Source organism: Aythya marila, assembly GCF_965140915.1.
Source record: "Aythya marila genome assembly, chromosome: 1".
In the NCBI taxonomy this organism is placed as follows: Eukaryota; Metazoa; Chordata; class Aves; order Anseriformes; family Anatidae; genus Aythya; species Aythya marila.
The window spans coordinates 176,464,652-176,482,505 of record NC_139042.1 but is presented as its reverse complement, the minus strand read 5'-3'; the positions used below and the strand labels follow the sequence as shown (position 1 = coordinate 176,482,505).

Here is a 17,854-nt window from a genome sequence, read left to right as displayed (position 1 = left end):
GATGAATTCAAATAGCAGAATTGATTGCTGGGCATGATTTATGCCTGTCTGCCTCTCCTCAGGGGGGGAAGGTTTGTTTAAATTTTGTCGTGCCACATTGAACTGGCTTCAGACATTTCTCAATTTAATGGAGTTCTCTGATTTTCAGCTGCAGTTCTGTTCTGCAGTAACTTTATGCTGTGACATTTTACTTTGTTAGCTTGTAATGCCAGCTTAGAATGGAAGTTTAAAGGAACGTGGCTTTCTTAAAGAATATATATATCAGTTGTAACATGAAAGCTGCTCTCAGGTCCTGCATGATGTGGGTTTTGAAGTGGGAGTCTGTTTGATTTTGAATTTAAAGGGGAAAACATGCTTTTTTACAATTGAGCCTTTCTAAAACATAACCTCTTCTACAAATAAGCTGAGAACAAACCCTTGAATCTAGATAGATCTGAGGTATAAGAGCATCCAGAATAAGGACTTGGTTGAAATTTGCACATGGATGCTGTATATCCATCCAGCTGCAGGCTACGATGCTCCTTCCTGCCAGCACCCTGTTCTTCAATGTACAAACAAAGCTTCTACAAGCAGTGGCATTGCAACATCACGTTTTGGTTTCTGTGAGTAGAAATTTTATATTTTATCACATTTCTTGCCGCCCACTGAAGAAGGATACTGAAGTTGGTATGAATAAGTACTAGAAGGCAGAAGTTATATTAAGATGGTAAATATGCTATCCTAAAATCTGCCTGGAGACTTCATTAGGTAGTTCAGCTGAGAAATGTTACCTTTCACTGTTGTTGATTTGGGTGAAATGATGTCATTGGTTCAGGAACTTTGGTTTTACAAACACAATACGGTATTTAAAGCTTGTTGAAAGCATTTCTAGATAGCTAGAAGCAGAGTAAAGTAGCCAGTGCTATCTTACACACATACAGAGTTTATATCCGCTTTTATAAAATCATCCTGTATATATAATTTGTATACTGCCATACTACCAGCTGAAGTTTAAGTGCACCTAAGACTTCTCTTCTGATATATAACATAAAAAATAAAGAGCCATATATCCTTCTTACACTTTATTTTATGAAATGCCGTATGTACACCACTTTTGAAAAAGACTTTATTCCTGAGAACAAAGCAAAAATGAACATTGTCCTTGTCTTGAGACCCCACAGCATGCCATGGTTAAAATATTTTAATTGTCTAGGCCATAAACTTTATTTTCAAGCATGCCTATTTTAATTCATGTCCCCTTGTAATTTGTTGTCTAAATTCTCAGCACAGATGTATGATCATTATTTTTACTGCAGCAATGCGCTAGAATGCTCTGCATGGTCTGGGGCTCTGTAGTGCTTGATGTTATATAACCAGAAACACACAGTCCTTGCACCTAGGTGATTTTATCTAAATAGATAGGTACAAGAGGTGTAAGATGTGGGCTCCAGTGGTTTTTCAGTATTTTATATTGTTCTTGCTGCTTCTACAAAAGATAATCAAAGGCCTGTTAAAGGATAACTGTGTTGCTCAGAACGGAAGGCATTACTCTGTTCCTGATGTTAAGAGGTCTTTTCTGCTCTGTATGCTAAGCTCTCCCATCTGATGTCAGCGCACAGCAATTGAAAGCAGCAAGAATTGCACACATGCATCCAAAGGCCAGGTTTTCCTCTGAATAGCTAACATGGAAATTCTTCTAAATCTTCTTAGATTTCAGTAATATTTGTAGTCTTGTGCAGCGATGGTACAAATCTGATCCATGCAGCATATTCAGTAGTCAGCTGTCTGCACAGCCTTGTCTGTCAGCCATGTGTAAGCTCCCCGACACATTTTTCAGCCACTTGGACTTTAACTGTCTCAGTGCACCTTGGAGAGCTGGCCTGCAGCTGGAACAGCAGCTCTAACACAGTGCTGCTGTATGCCCAGGACTGCCTGGAAAAAGGAGAGTGATGAGTTTTGTTTGAACTTCCTCAGTTAATACCCATTGCAGATGTTTGGACAGCTTTTTGCAGAAATGATCCAGCCTCATTGTCTCCTGAATTCCACATGGAGTGTATTACACATAGGCTTACCACAGAAGAAGGCTCCCCTTGCAAGTGTTAAGCACTGAAGTCTTACAGGAGTGGCTGCTGCTGCTAGTGCTGCAGAGTCCAAATGCAAGGCAATAAAGGAAATCAAAGGAGCAAAGAGAAAGATAAGGGAGGAAAGCCAAAGAGGAAAATGGAATAAAACAGAGAAAGGAAATGATAAGAGAAGATAGAGATATGGGGAGAGACACTCCAGAAAAAAGAACAGGCATAGAAACACTAGGACAGAAATAGCACCTGTAATTGATTTTAAGCCAGGAAGGAGCTGCAACTCTTTGTAGTGAAGCCACATACACAGCTGTGGTGCTGTATAAATAAGATAGAATTAGGCTGGTCCTCACATTAACATCACTTACTGTTTTTCCTGCAAACAAGAAATATGGAAATTGAACTTCAGAGATTAAAAATTGAAGCTATCTCTGTGATAGTGCTGTAAGCCATCACTTGGTAGAAAAGTAAAACAATCCTATGTGGCAAATAATATTTAATGGAATATCAGAGTAGAACAAAGAGAAGCGAAATGGAAGAGACAGACACAAGTATGTTATATTAAGATATCTCTCTACATATGAATCCATATGCTTTTTTTTATTTATTTTCATTAGTGTGTAACTAAATATATACAAGGATGCTGTAGTTAATATTACCTGCTCTCTTGGTGTTCAAATAAAAGTAGCTGCCAAGCTTTCCTAAGAGCTGCTGGGAACTTTCTGGCACAAAAACACCCAAATGAGTTTTGAGTGGCAGGTAAGGCCCTGTTACTGGCTTTGTTTTGTCAGATGAAGAGCTCTTCTGAGGTCACATTTTCTTCTTTTTTGAAAAAGAGATCAAGGAAGTTGCTGCATGCTGTGTTCCAGAAGCAGGATGAAATTAAACATTGTAGTAATCTATTGCTGTGTCAGACCTTGTTGCTAAGCCACTGTAAATGTGTGAGCTTGTGAAAAGTATTTTTAAAACATTTAGTCCTGTAAAAAGTTGGAAGGAATTTGTGCAAGTACCATTATGCCAGAAAAAATCACCAATATGCTGTTTCTGGAGTAAAGCCATGCAAACAAATGGAGAACAACAGTGTCAAATTAGTGTCGAGGCAGTGTGAGGGAAGAATGGAAAAATGACTGAGAGGAACCCTTGGAGTTTTATTCCAAGGGAGGAGGAGCCTGTTCTATTCCTTCAAAATGACAATTAAAACAGATAAACAGTAAGAAACGCATGTTAAAATAGAGCAAGTCTGTTGCATGTTCATTAAAGAAAGGCAAACGCAGATGCTGGGGGGAGAGCTCTGCTCTCAGCACTTCACGTGGTTAGAGCCCTAGCAGGACGCGGGGTTTGGTTAGCCTTGGGGCAGCGCCCAGGGACTGGCCAGGGTCTCCCTCAGGGAGGAGGCCAGGCTCAACGCTGTGATGCTGGCTTTATTGTCGCTGCTTTTTTGTGCATCGCGAAATGCTGGAACGTGGAGCATCCTCTTGGCCAAGGCAAAAACCCTGCTTACCAGCTGGGCTGGAGGCAGCGTGCTGTCAGCTGCTCATCACTGCTGCTTTTAAGAGAAAGGCCAGTGTGCTGGTGCTTGCTGGTGGATGTGTGGGCAGGAAACATGCTCCCTGGCTGGGGTGAGGATTGCCAAGTGCCAGGGATGCCACAGTTGGGAGCAGCACCCTAAGACCCAGCCAGCTGTACAGGCTGCCACCGCCGTCTGTCCTGGTCCTGCACAGCTGGAGCGGGTGGGAGTTAGTCCTTGGCCAGGGAGAGCTAGAGCTCTCGCTGTGCTACCTTAAATTGAATTTAAAAATAAAAAAATAAAATCTGCCTTATGCTTAACTGCAATCCTTAAATGGGGAATTTTAATAATGTGCCAACAGCAGCAGTTTGGAGTATCTTATGGAGGAAAAGGTCACTGTGCCCATAAGTTATCCTAGCATTTGATCAGTGGACTCTTTTCCAAAGACTTTAAGTCTCATTATTCACTGCTTATAAAGTCACTTGAGATATAAAAAGTCTTTTTATAGTAATGAAAGAACTCCCACAATTAGCCAGAAGGCAGCCATCTATCTTTTTAAACTCCTCGGTTCAGAGGAGACCAGGAGTTTCAGGCGTCTGAACGTGGATGAATTGTTATGACAGTGATAAGTGTAACATTCGTGTAGGGATGCCAGCCTTGGCTGAGTTCATGGAGGGTTGGGGATTCTTTTTAAAGGTGAAGGAAAGACTTTTCTTTTTAATGAAATGTAGGATGTAATTCCCTGAAAGGAGAAAAGTAACTACATGCTGTTTACATACTCCTGAAATCTGCCATTCAGCCTCTTCCATTATTCTTGGGGAATTGCAGATGATTAAAGAATATTGTTAATTTGATCTCCTAAAACTTGAATAGCAGCTACCTTTTGAAGTGCCTGTTCTCTGAGAAAAATACATAACCTTAGAACAGAAATTGGAGAGTGAGCTTGTGGAAGAGCAGAGACACTTGAAAGTTCACAGGAGAATACAGCATTCAGTGCAGAGGCTTGGAGATAAAAATGATTTGTTCTGAGCATGCACACTGGCCTTTGATTGTATTTTTCCCTACCATCAAAGGGCTGGTGTATGTGGTAGATCTAGTGAGAGATTTATCTAATATCCTATCCACAAATAGAAGTTTGCAATGATTAATGTAATAAATGATGGTCTAATTGTATCGAGGAGTAACTTAACATATTTTATGCATGCCACAGCTAGTTTAGTCTTTATTGCCCTCAGGCAAAATCGTAATATCATCAGAAAAACTGTTTGTCAATATTAAAAGCAATTTGCATAGTAAATACACTCCAGCCTTGTTACATCACCATCTGGGTTAGCCGAGCATTTGGAGTAGTATTGGGAGGTGCTGGTGAAGGCAGACTCGCAAGTGCTCTGACTGTCCAGCTGTCAACATGATCTGATGACCAGAGATGGTGCTTCCAGCCTGCTGGAAGGGGACAGGGTCAATGACAAGGCAGAGGGAGAAAAGTTTAGGAAAGGAAAGAGGAATTCAGAAGGCATGAGAAAAATTAAACCCTGGGAACAAAACAAAGGTCTGCAGTGAAAGGGTGGGGTGTGAATAGAAGAAAGTCTGAAAGAGAAGGGAAGTGTGAGAGATTAGAGGCAGCACAGCAAGGGAATTGAACTAATAACAGCTGGAAGAGGGGCAAGAAAGATGTCCATAGCAAGTAGTAACACCTCTACTGGGCATATTGAGGGAGTCAGAGAGAGAGAATAATGGCTGCTCACAAATTCATGTCTACCAGCGCTGGTCTCAGAGCAGCTCACTATGAAACTAATGCAACGATCCTTAAATTTAATTTGGCATTTCCATTTCACTCACAAACCAAGAGAAATGCAGATAATAGTCTGCTTGCTCTTTCAAAGCTCAAGTGAACCTTTCCTGAGCTATTGCTGTGTTCAGCACTAAAGGAGTTGAAAGAATCTTTGTGACATTTGTGTTGCTCTAACACCCAGTGAGGAGATAGAATATTCTTATTCCAGTTGCACGGACTGCCAAGCATCGTGTTATGAAGTACAGGAACTGAGATCACATTTTGGACACAGTTTAGAGCTGTTAACTCAGCAGAGCATTGAATCTTGTTGGAGTGGTCGTAGTTATCCTGGTGGTGCAAATGCAGCATTGTAGCATCCAAGTGTTTTTCTTGAAATATGTCTCAAGGTGAGGGCCCAGATCCACGAAGAGACTTCAGGCATGGAAATGTTGAGTGTCTCTTCTTGGCTGTCATCTCCTAGGGTGGATATTTTGCCTGATTTTCTACACACTGTCAGAGGACAGTTAGGTGCTCGTCAACAGTTATGGTCGTGGTCATGCTTAACCCAGCCAGCTGGAAGCAGACTATAGGCACATACATGTATATAAAGCACCATCATTTCCTTATGCTCAGTAGTTTAAATGCAAGTAGGCATTCAATAAATTTATGATTCAGAGCCTCCAACTTCTTCATAAAAGAGGAGATGGAGAGGGAAAGGGCTTCTGTGATTTAGTTGCTACTGGTGGATTTGACTTTTCACTCACAAAAGGGATTGTGCACCCAAAGTTTTGGGGGACACTTGTTGCAGTTGAGCTTTGGTTTAGTTAGTGGTGACTGGGTAGAGAAAGTAAAATCACAGAGAAAGAGATTTTGAACTAGTTTGTATTTGACAGAGAGGCAAAATAGCTCAAGCACTTTTGTGTTGCTTACCTTGCTCTCTAATTTGCTCTGTTTCACTGCAGCTGTGATGGGAGCTTTTTCTCCATTCCCAGCACATCTACCTGAGGCATTGTTTGCAATCCAGTTTAAAAGTCTCTTGAATTTCCTAGCATTGCTCGTTATCCAACATTTTCAGGCAGTGTCCAGCTCTTTGCTGGGGTCTTTTGGGGATGTGTCATGTTCTTCACAGAGAGGAGTTGCAGCTGTCAGACCTGCCCACAGGTCACAGTGGACAATTCTGACAAAGTGAAGCACAGTCTTGAGGTCAGTTAAAAGAAGGGTGTTTCTTTATGACAGCTACTGTTTAGATAATCAAAACTGCTGAGAAGTCCTTGGGAAGTGTCTCTCTAGAAAGAAGCTTTATATGGTGGAAAAAAAAGCATATTTATGTGTTTTTTTTTTTTTTTTTTTTTTTTTTTTTTCCCCAACTTCTTGTAGCATTTATGTTTTCTTGCTTAGGTTAAAGCTTAGCCACAGGCTTTTCAGCCAAAGTAGTTAGCTGCTAAATATTAGGAAATTGAAGTGGTGCTGGTTACACACAGGGAAATGCACAGAAGGCTGCAGTAATCTGTTTTGTTTTGTTTTGTTTTGTTTCAGTATTGTTGAACTAGCTACACAAACTAGCTAATATAACAAGCATAAGCTGTACAGGTAATAGAAAAGTAGTTGTTATTGTAAGCCTTTGGTTCAACCTGAGGAAAGCAGCCAAAGCCTGCATGTTCAGCAACTTATACAGCTTTTAGAAGGGCTGATAAGGTTTGGCGATCAGGGCAACAAAGGATCAAATGGGAAGAAGCATCACTTAACTCATCTGGCTAAGGAAGAGGAAATGTCATTAACCAGCATAATAAAAGTTGTCCCTTTACTGAACTTGCCTGAACCCTGACTAAGATAGTGGTGTTGGGTAATGGCTGAATTTGATACCTTTCAGATTAACTTGCCCAAGAAATTCAGCTTAGTGCTGAGCTGTAACCTAAAAGGTCAGTGTGTCAAATGCCATTTCTTTAGATGAACTATCACATTTGTGTTAGTAGAAGAGTTGCAGTGTCCTCTCCAACACATGTGTCACTGGCAGGTCACAAGTTCTGTGCCCCCCATCCTGCTCAGAAAGCCTCATGCCTGGCAGTCTTATCACTGGTAGTTTTCTTAAATGGCTGTATGTCCCCAAACCTTTATGTTTGAGAAGAAGGTAGTATTGTTTGTTCTTTTTCTTTGGGTTGTCCTTGTAGTTAGGGAGGGCTAAAATTCTTGTCCTAAAAAAAGGACTGATCAAAGTAAGACTCGGTATTCAGTCCTTTTTGCCAGTTTTCCATCCAAGGATGCACTCCAGGTTGTGGTTGCCTGGATGTATATTAGGGGCAGAAATTGGAGGTGAAGAGACTGCTGTGATGAGAGCAGATTTAGCACCTGTCAGGTCAGAGGCATCTTTTGCATGAGTGTTGAAATCTCCCAGGACAGTGAGCCTTGTGAACTCCATCATCATGTCAGACAACATCTCTGTCATGTCTCCAGGAAACCCTTGTGGCTGGATGTCTCTGGTCTAGCAAAATGCTCAGGTTATTCTTCCCTTTGCCCTTACTGATTAAACAGGAGGTCTCCAAGGATTTACTTCAGCAGAGCCAATCTTAAATTTTAAGTTGCATATGCCAGGTATTTGCTGAGAGGTGGAGGTTATCTCATGAGTTGCTAATGTGACACCTTTTGTGATGGTTGCATTCATGTGATTACACATCTTTTTATCTTTTTTTCCTTTCTCTTTTTTCTTTTTCCTTTTCATAGATAGTATGATGAAAATAAAGGCTATAGGAAACATCTTCAGTATTCTGACTCGATTCAAAAATTCTGGCCAGCATTAATAGGAATAACCAACATCTGTAATCAGCAGGAAAGTGTTTAAAGACAAGGGTATTTTGTTTCTCAACCACACGCACTTAAATCCTGGAAGCAGTCTTCATTGAAGGACTGATATTATTTTTTTAGAACACAAAGTGCAAGAATAATCTAACAGCCATCTGCTTACGTTTTTTATAGTCAGTGTTTTGTTATTTAGTCTTGTTCCTCCTTCATTCTCTGCTGTCCACCTCTGCATGTCTGGGGAACTAGACATGTTCAGTTCTATGTACAGTAGTGCTGGCATTAGAAATGGCTGTTGGCCAATGTCAGTTGATTTGTGCATGAAAAACAAAGGCTGTTTGCTTGTTTATTTTCTGATGCTGATGAAGTTTTGCATGTGGTTGGATTTAGAGCAAGGGGATGGCCAGGATCCAGCCAGTGGCCACCAGTCACTCAAGGGAAGATGTTGACAAGTGGCCCAGGCTTTGCAGTGTGTCCAAAAGGGGGGAGAGTGTTCATTAAACAGAATTTTAATCAAACAGGGCAGGAGGATGGTTTACATGAGGAAAGATATATTCTTTACTTAACATTCACAACTTGCTTGTGGATTAATTAGCCCATCTGCTACTACAAATGTATTCCCATGTCTTTGTGTTGACTGTTAAAAGTGACTGATTTCTCTATCCACTTAAAATAGTACCCTGGATTCCACTGAAAGTAACCTTTCCGAGGCAAGGAATTTATTTAATCATCCACTAAGAACCTGTAAGTGGCTTGCTGTAAATAAGTGCTCAGCTGTCTACAGCTCCCAGGGTAACTATATGTGAGTGTTAAGTTGGGGGATGATGCAGGAGGCAGAAAAACCTTAAAGAAGCTAAATGAAGAGAGCTTCCAACCCCATCTGTAGTATTGGCTTTGGGTTTTAAAATAAATTCTCTCTTCCCAGCCCCAAGTGGGCAGGACAGCTGCCAGCATCAAGTAATTCAGCTATAGATTTTCTTCTGAGGAAGACAGCGTTCATAAATTAGGTGACCTTTATGCAGATCGACAAAGTGTGTTGATGAACTTCAAGTGACAATTTAAACAAGTATTGGCTGTCTGAAGTGCTTGTATTTCATAAGAAACCAACATAAAGGATGGAATGCTTTTAAAGTCTTTAAATTAAACAGGCACTTAAATGAAAATAGAGGTCATACGTGGCCAGGATAAATGAAAATGTGCATCTTTTGTGATTTTTCACACTCATGTGGTTTTAAAATATTATTATTCTTTAGAAATAGAATTTGCATGTAAATAGCATTGTTGTGAATTTATGTCATTTTCCTCATGGTATTGGATAAGTATTGACTGATGTCAATAAACAGAGCTTCTGGTATTCCAAAATAATCTAATATATATTTTTTATGCTATCCAAATATCTTTTTGCTTCGCTGATAAGAATCTGTGATAAAACTGTAAGCTTGTGCCAGAAATCACCACATGATTCAGGTGGGATGCAGCAGGATTGTGTGCTTTTTACTTGATAGGAAAAGAAAATGATACACTGCTATGTTGAATGTTTTTTCCGAAATGCTTACTCTTAGGAGAAACACTGTATCTGTTATCAGAAACTTTTAAAAAGTATTAAATGGGTTTTGGGAAACAGGAAAGTAATTTTTATGTTCTTTAAGGCCTTAGAAATGAGAGTTATTCAGAAAGCCTGTAGGACAATCTTTTTACAAAACCTGCCAAAATGTGAAAACTGGAAAATTGTTTCCTTGATAGTATCTAAGTTAGAAGCAAGAATGAGGCAGAGGCTGGAACTGAAGAGTGACTAGAAGACCCAGGCTTGAAGCTTTATCTCTAATTGCCTCTATTAGACATGGCTGAATCTGAACACCCTGGCAGCGTAACTTGTGCTATCAGAGAGGGTTTGCAGAAGCTCACTCCTTGGGGAAATTTCTTTTTCTTGTAGCATAACTTGTTTTTCAACTGTTCTGGCCCTTCCTCTTGTATACGACTGATACTTCTCCATGTAACTTAGTTTTACAAAACCAAAGATTGTAATTTGATGCATGATATTTTGAGAAAGAAAATCTTAACATTTTCTGGCTTCAGTCATCAGAGAAACACTACATATGGATCAAATTCAAGTGATTAAGCTAGTTGTTGTTCATATTACTTGATCACAGTCTAGGTTGCAGTGTTTCATACTTCTAGGGCTCCTGGACATTCAGCACAGTGATTTTTGAGCTTTTTTAGGTATAGAAATCTATTCAGGTCATTTCTAACTTGCTCGTCACCACATACAGCATCAGAGCTAGCTAGAAAGATCAACTGACCTTCACACTGAAGGCCACACTACAGTGTGGTTATTTCACATGTCCTCATGGCCACAGGGACACAGCTTCCTTGGAAACTGCATCACAGGAAAGCTGGTGCTACATTGTTGTTAAGCATGCATTCTAGAAAGGTATTGAGTTGGTATATTAATTATATAATTAATAGTCAACTGTATTATAACCATCCATATGAGTAGACATGCTTACATGTGTTGCCTCAAATGTGACATTTTTAATTGCAAATGCTTCTCCTGGCAAGCTTAAAGCTGCTGAATGTGTCATTTGAGTTTGCTGGCATTGTTCTTTTTTGTATCTTTCATTTTTTTTGAAGAAAGTTACAAGTATTTCTATAATGAAAGAGTAATGTGACAAAGCAGTTTTGTTTTCAGCAAAAGTCTGTTGCAGTGTTTGTCCCATTTTTCGGGAGGGCTTAGGCTTAGTCCATTAAGCAGAAGATTTAGGGCTTCGCAGTCTATACAACAGAGTAAATTTTGGCATTGACTTGTGGTAGAATCCCATTTCTGACTTGCTGTCAGTGTAGAGATTTACCCAGGGTAAGTACTTTACCCTGGGTAAATTTATAAATTTAAATCAGTCTTTGGTACCCTTAAGATATTCACATATCTAACTAGAAAACCATGCACAGGATCATCTCATTTCTGCAGTAGCTCACAATGGCTAGATGGTGTGCAACAGTCAACACCAGTCCCATGGCTCTGGAAACAGAGCAGAATGGTATTTTATGTGTAACTTTCTGTGATGTTGCACTGCCCCTTAGGGCTTAGATACTGGCTGCTATTGGCGAATTAGCTCTCACATTTTGTAATGGGCCAAAAATTGGTAAGTTTGCCCTAAACACCTGAAATCGTATGAAATCACCAAGTCTTGCAGTTGCCTTTTTTAATACTAAGAGACCTCTCAAGACTTGGAGGAATTTTCTGCTTTGCTTGCAGCAGAAAGAAACCTTGCCACAGTCTTTTAGTTTTGCCAAGCTATGCTGCATTTGCAGAGTAATTTTCTGTTTTATTAGTTGTCTGTTTGTAGCAAATAAATTCTTCAGCTTGTCTGATTTAGATTTCTCTTTTCTTAAAAGAGCAGCAGCTGACTGTGTTAGTTAAATCTTCCTATCTTTGGTCTTAATGACTGTATAATGGCAATAGCAGATAAGTGGCAAAACATTGAAAGTTGGCCTTGTTTCTTTTTAGATATCTGTGACATGTTTATTGACATCTGCATTAATAACAATACTGTGCCAGAAATCCCTTATTACAGTTGCATGCCACAGAAAATGTTGAAACTGAAAATTAAAGGCACCCACCTTTTTTTATTCGTATTTTATGAGGCAAATAAAATAAGATGAGAAAGTTGATTTTAAATGTCCTTTTTAAATGCTCTAGTTTCTTTGCTGTGTTGGGATTCCATTGGGGCAATTAAGGAAGTGCTCAAACCATTTCTAATTTCTAGCATAGATTAAAGAATTTCTTTCTCCTTCCAGCCTTATCTCACCTCTTTCATGAATACCAAAATAAAGTTCAGTCAATGTCAGCACATAGCTTGATAACACTACACAAATTATTCCCCCGATATTTTACACCCATGTTTTTATGCTGCCTTTTCTCTTGTGCTTACTCTTTGGTATATTTTTCTGGTTTTCTCTAGGTCAATGGGAAGGACCTCTCCAAGGCCACTCATGAAGAGGCAGTGGAAGCTTTTCGCAATGCCAAGGAGCCAATTGTAGTTCAAGTTTTACGACGAGCTCCAATTAGCAAAGCTCAAGGTAGCTCTCAGGATGTACATCTTGTGGATGCCTGCACTCAGACTGACATCACTTTTGAGCACATTATGGCTCTGGCCAAACTAAGGCCTTCCACACCGCCAGTTCCTGATATCTGCCCTTTTCTACTTTCAGACAGGTATGGCATATATTCTCCTATTGTTTTCTAGTGAGATTGAGGCATTGCAATGGCAGGTTTGTAGCCTTCTCTTGAAAAGGTCTCAGGAACACTTTAAATGAATTATAAATGTTGTAGCAGTTATAACTGCTATGCTGTTCAGGCTTCGATGACAATCTTCATTAACTCTACTCAAGGATTAGACAAGAAGGAATATTGTTCTTGCTTACTTTGTGCTTATGCACAAAGTTCATCTAAAGCTAAGCCCTTATCAAGAAGAAAAACACTTCTGTGTTGCAAAGTACCAAAAAGGCTTCTAAAGCCTAGAAAGAGCTGTCTTGTTGCTTTCTGTTCTTCCAAATTTCTTGCAAAACTCATGGAAAAATTATTTTATTTAATTTAACGGTCCCCTTATTAAGGCAAAACAATTCCAAAAATATGGAGATGAAAGTATAATGTCACCTTTCATATGTCAAATAATGTGAATTAAGTTATCCCTTGGTTGAATTAATTTTCTCTGAAATGGAACTGAATACAAATATTGGCAAAAAATACAAAAAAAAAATAGGGATTAGGTCCTCCCTTAATGGACTGTTACTCCCTTTTTACTCATGAGTATTGTCATCTAGTGGTTGACCCTTAGTCTCTGTCTGTGGCCAGCAAAACTATGAAAGCCCTGAAGCTTTCCAACTGACTTCCCGGCATGCTGTACATCTCTGCAGAAATGATGCAGAGAACATACCACTTTTGACCTTGATGTAACTCTGTTTTTAGAAGTTCTAGGTAAGCTGCGTAGATGACCATATCAGAGAGAGAGAACCTGCTGGATAGATCCTACTATTTAATTCTAAACAGCTGAACATGTATGTTTTTGAGTTGTTACGGTACTACTAAACTGTGTGCTACTGTGATTGAAGTTCCCATACTCTCAGCATGGGGAAGAGTTTCCTACTTTGTTTTGAGGTAGATCCACAATGGGTGTTGCATGGTTAAGACCTAAGGAGTCTGAAGAGCTAAGGCCACCTTGGGTCTGCAACTGTACCTAAGTGCATGTCATAAAGACCTCATTATTTGTGCCCCAAGACTTTGTAACCATGCAATTTAATAACATTTTACAGTGTGTAGTTATTCAAATGCACTTCACCACCCTGTTATCCCTTTAACAAAAGAGGATAATGCAACTTGTGTAATGCAAGCACTTGAACAATTTGCCAGCCTGGTGTGGGTTGTAGATTGAGGATGTTCATGTGTTTGTAACAAGTTAATTGGTAAGCTGCCACTGGCCATGATGCAGCATATGAATGTGGAGTTAGGTAGATTTATGAGCATAAGGAATTCCAAATAGTCATAATTAAGTAGTTTGGCCCCAAACAGACCTTTTTACATAATCACCCTGTATAAATTGAACTAAGAATTTGAGCTTTTGAAAACAGCCCTTTCTACATCCTAATGCTGTTTTATTCATGCTCTCAGGCCCTCCAGAATAATATTCCAAAGATAAAACTACAGAAAGGGTTTGTGTATGTGTTTTTAATATTTATTTATTTATTTAATTGTTTCATATACTTTTGTTGTACTGCTTTGTTCCACATAGCTGCCATTCTCTTCACCCAGCGGAGCATGAATTTTACGAAGGTAATGAGTATCTTTCCAGCCTGCCTGCTGATGCAGATAGAACAGAGGACTTTGAGTATGAGGTAAGACCACTGGCACACTGCAGCCTCTCTGTTACTACAGATATGGTACTTGCACAGATAGGATCAGGTTCTTGTGCAAAATAAAGGAAAAAAAAAAAAAAAAGAGAGAGAGAGAGAATGGGAATACTCTGCCAAAGAGTGTTCAAACAGTGTTCTTTTCTATACCTGTGTAACGTCACAAGCTTTGGGTTAGGTTATGCATGTGAAATGTGAAAGTGGAATCTTGCACTGGTTGTCTTCGTACAAGTTCAGGATACTTATTCTCTCTTTGTTCAGTGGAGACAGTAAATCTGCTACTTTCTTTTTGAAGTTATAACACTTTAAGGAAAACCTTTCCAAAATTAAAAATGGTAACTGGAAGCTTAATTGTCATCTTTTTTTTTTTTTTTCCCCCTTCAAATTTTAAGAATTAATTGGCCTTTTTTCTTATGCCTTAGGGATAAGTCTTACAGATACTTGGATGCATACTTGAGTGTTTGTAAGATCAGGCTACATCTCTGAAAATGAATATAATTTCTGTTACTTGCTCTTTCCTATTTGACATTGTAAGTGTTGCAATTAGAAGAAATTGTGCTCTGTACTGCAAATATCCCTTTGCTGTTAATGCATTGTATTCTCTAGTGATGAGGCTGGATGTCTTTCTGAATTGCTGGAAAAAATTGTGTAGCTTCCCAAAATGATAACATTTGAGTGGTGTTGTTGCTCTTCGTTAGATTTTCATTTCAATATCTAAATAGTGTTTGTGTCTGCCAGTCATTAGATTTTTGTCTTTTCTACTGTTATGTAGCAACAAAATATTTGTAGGGGCAGGCATAAGAAGCAGATGGCTCTTTTTAATATTAAACAGTTCTGAGTCTTTGCATAAGTTCAAGTTACTGTATTTTAAATAAGAGTGATTATAAATAATTAAACATCTTTAATACAAGATTTAAAATATCCTATCTTTCTTTTTGCTGTACCTTAAGAAACATTTTTAAAGGTTTCACATAACTGCTTGACATTTGGAAATGAAATGAATGGCAAAAGCTTTGGCAAATATGCTGTGTGTTCACTTTTATCTTGTCTTTAGCAGCTAAGATGCTCTATTGCAAGTTCAGCCCATTGTTCTTTTCTTCTAGCAGCCTGGGGAATCTGAAGTTCTTCCCCCAGGAAATAGAAAAATCAAATAACATCTACTTAGTGAATCTCAATCAGAACAAGCAAACTTTTATTTGAACTCCTCAAAAAATCATTGCTAGGGATTAGTGAAATCATTATTTCTTCCCAGTTGGTTTTTGATGTGATATCTCACAGTACAAGAGTATCAGGGCTTAGGTTCTGCTTTGACTCCCCAGGTGTAATGCAATATTAAATTTCCCTATCAAGTGTGTTTGTTTACAGTGCTTCTTTCTTACCTGTAATAGAAACTTTTTTTTTTTAGAAAAAATAGAAACTATTTTTTTTAATAGTGATATTTAAGTAAATTAGTAATGGAAACATCTAGAAAGAATACATTAAAAATGGTAGTTAGTTGAAAATATTTTTCATCATTTAATCAGAGTATCGGTGACATTAAAATGCTAACAGATTTCAAATCTATATAGGGCCTACCTAGTGGAATCAGGTCCTCTTTATGACTGTTATTAATCACTAATAATAGTTGGCATAAGTATTATGACAGTGGCAAATGCTTGGGCAGGTTCTCAGTTGCCTGTAATTGCTACTAATCACACCATCATAGTCATTAATTTGCTATCAGTTGTGATTCAGTTGCCCGAGGCAAACTCACTGAGTGATTGAAATAGCATTTCATATGAAATTCAAATAGGAAAGGAACTGTATGGCTTCCTTTGAAGAGGAGCCTATTCTACTAAATATGTAAGTTTTGAAGGGGAAACATCATGGAGCCTTTTACTAGAAGAGCTCTAAATGTGAAAAGCTTTCCCAAAATTTAAGCCTGTGTGGTAATATTATGATTTAAGTCACTCATTGGTTGTATTAACTGTCATTTAAGTTAATAACATTTAAGTAAGAAGTTAGTAAACTCCCCTGTTGTAACCAGATAACATTAACATTATTCCAGATAGCTGGATCATTGATCCATGAAAGATATATATTATCTCTCTTCGAAACCAAGTCTCATAAAGGACAGAGTCAAAAGGGATTTATTATCTGCGCTGGTGGATTTGGAGGAGAAGCAGTAGGACAGTCAGCAGAGCAGAGGCAATGGTTCGGTGCTGTCAAGGTCTCCACAACAATATTGGCTTAGGTGTACCCTCCTGTGGCCACTCAATCCACCCTGTCTTCTGACTCCTTGGTTATGTATTGTTATCACCACCACCATTACTTGATTGTGAAACAGGTGTTAGAAGCGATCCAACCTTTTTAAAAATATATCCTTTTTTTACAGGGATTTTAACCTAGCCCTGCTGCCTGATCTGATTTCCAGCATGGCTTCACAAACTACTGTGTTGTCAAAACTGAATGGTGTGCATAGCAGAATCAGGGAGGGAAAAATGGTCAAGTGTTTAGGAAGACAAGTTTTAAAACCAGCACAGGGCACCCTGTGGGCTGCAGGCAGGATGGAAGAACCTACTCTATTTCCCACCATTTGATTTCTCCTGTGCTTAGAGGATGGAGTTTTCCTATAATTACTGTGATTTCTGTAGAGCTAGGATTGTATCATTTCTCTCTTAATTTTGTCATTTTTTCCTTTGTAAGAGATTTCTGTTGTGAACATCAGCTAATTCCATACAGCAAAAAACTACCTGGTGTTAGGACTGTGTTTAGTGTTGCTTTTGCTAAAAGGATACAGGTAAGCAGTTCACAGGTCCCCGTGGCAAACCAAAGAATTTTAAAAATTAATTTTAAAGCTAAACCTAGAGATTTCAGAAAAGCTTTGAAACAAGATAGGGAGCAGAAAGAGAACTAGAACAATGCCCAATAATTTCCCAGAAATGTTATTTTAGGTAAAGAATGCATCAGTTTTCAGATAACAAATGCAAAGTGCTAAGCCAAAGTAGGAAGAACTGAGATGACTAGCAACGGAGATGATTTAACAAGAATATTTTCCAAGAAAGGGAGTGTCCTGAAAATCTTTGATCAACTTGGAACTTGCTTATAGATATGTGCTGGAGTTTAAGCACCTGAATTACCACCATAAAAAGGAAACAAGAGGGTCACTGGGGATATGGACTTGTATTTGCCAGTGGATTTGGTAGGATTAGACACTCTTCTACTCCATTTATAAATGAGAAAAACCCAGTAGTTTGTGCTCAGATTGCCACAGCTCAATAAACTCAAGTACAAGCCAATTGTCTTGGAAGGGTGAACTCCCTAGGAGGCTCATTAGGCTCCATTCAGCACCATGCTTTAAACAAATGGCTGGGATGATGGCAGAGCTGGGGGATTGCTGAGAGCCAGCTCATGTATCTTTAGGTTGCTCCTGCAAAGCTTGTCCTAAAAGGAATGAGAATTGTTGATATGTATTGAGACAGGGGGCAGAGCCAGCATCACTCTGTGTTGGCAGATACAGATCAAAAGATTTGTGTTTCTGGCATAGCCAGATACTTATAAGGGCTTTTAAGATAAAGTAAGAACTGACCAATCTGTAAATGCTCAGTTGGACTTACAGTCAAGATAACTGAAAGAGAGACAAAGATATTCAGGGTCATACCCAGCTCCTCCATGGCTATGAGTTGTGCTGCTGGAATTACATGAGGTGATATTAGAGTATGCATCACATTGTCTGCTACCAATAATGCAAAAGGACTAAAACCATCGTAGCACCCAGTAATTGTGTGTCGAACCTATCTCTTAAATTTGTACAGCAGATTTGTCCTTGCAAGAAGAACAGAAGAT

The 17,854-nt window shown here is 38.9% G+C and overlaps 1 protein-coding gene across 2 annotated transcripts in view; it reads left to right on the top strand.

The window, feature by feature from the left end:
• The window catches only part of PDZRN4 (PDZ domain containing ring finger 4), a gene marked incomplete at its 5' end in the record, with an annotated part of 242,983 nt that overhangs the window by 187,917 nt on the left and 37,212 nt on the right, over positions 1–17,854 (top strand). For both annotated transcript variants that reach the window (XM_082763387.1, XM_082763388.1), the window contains 2 exons: positions 12,085–12,338; positions 13,912–14,014. In XM_082763387.1, the coding sequence (XP_082619513.1) occupies positions 12,085–12,338; positions 13,912–14,014 (357 nt within the window). The remainder of the gene's footprint in view (positions 1–12,084; positions 12,339–13,911; positions 14,015–17,854) is intronic.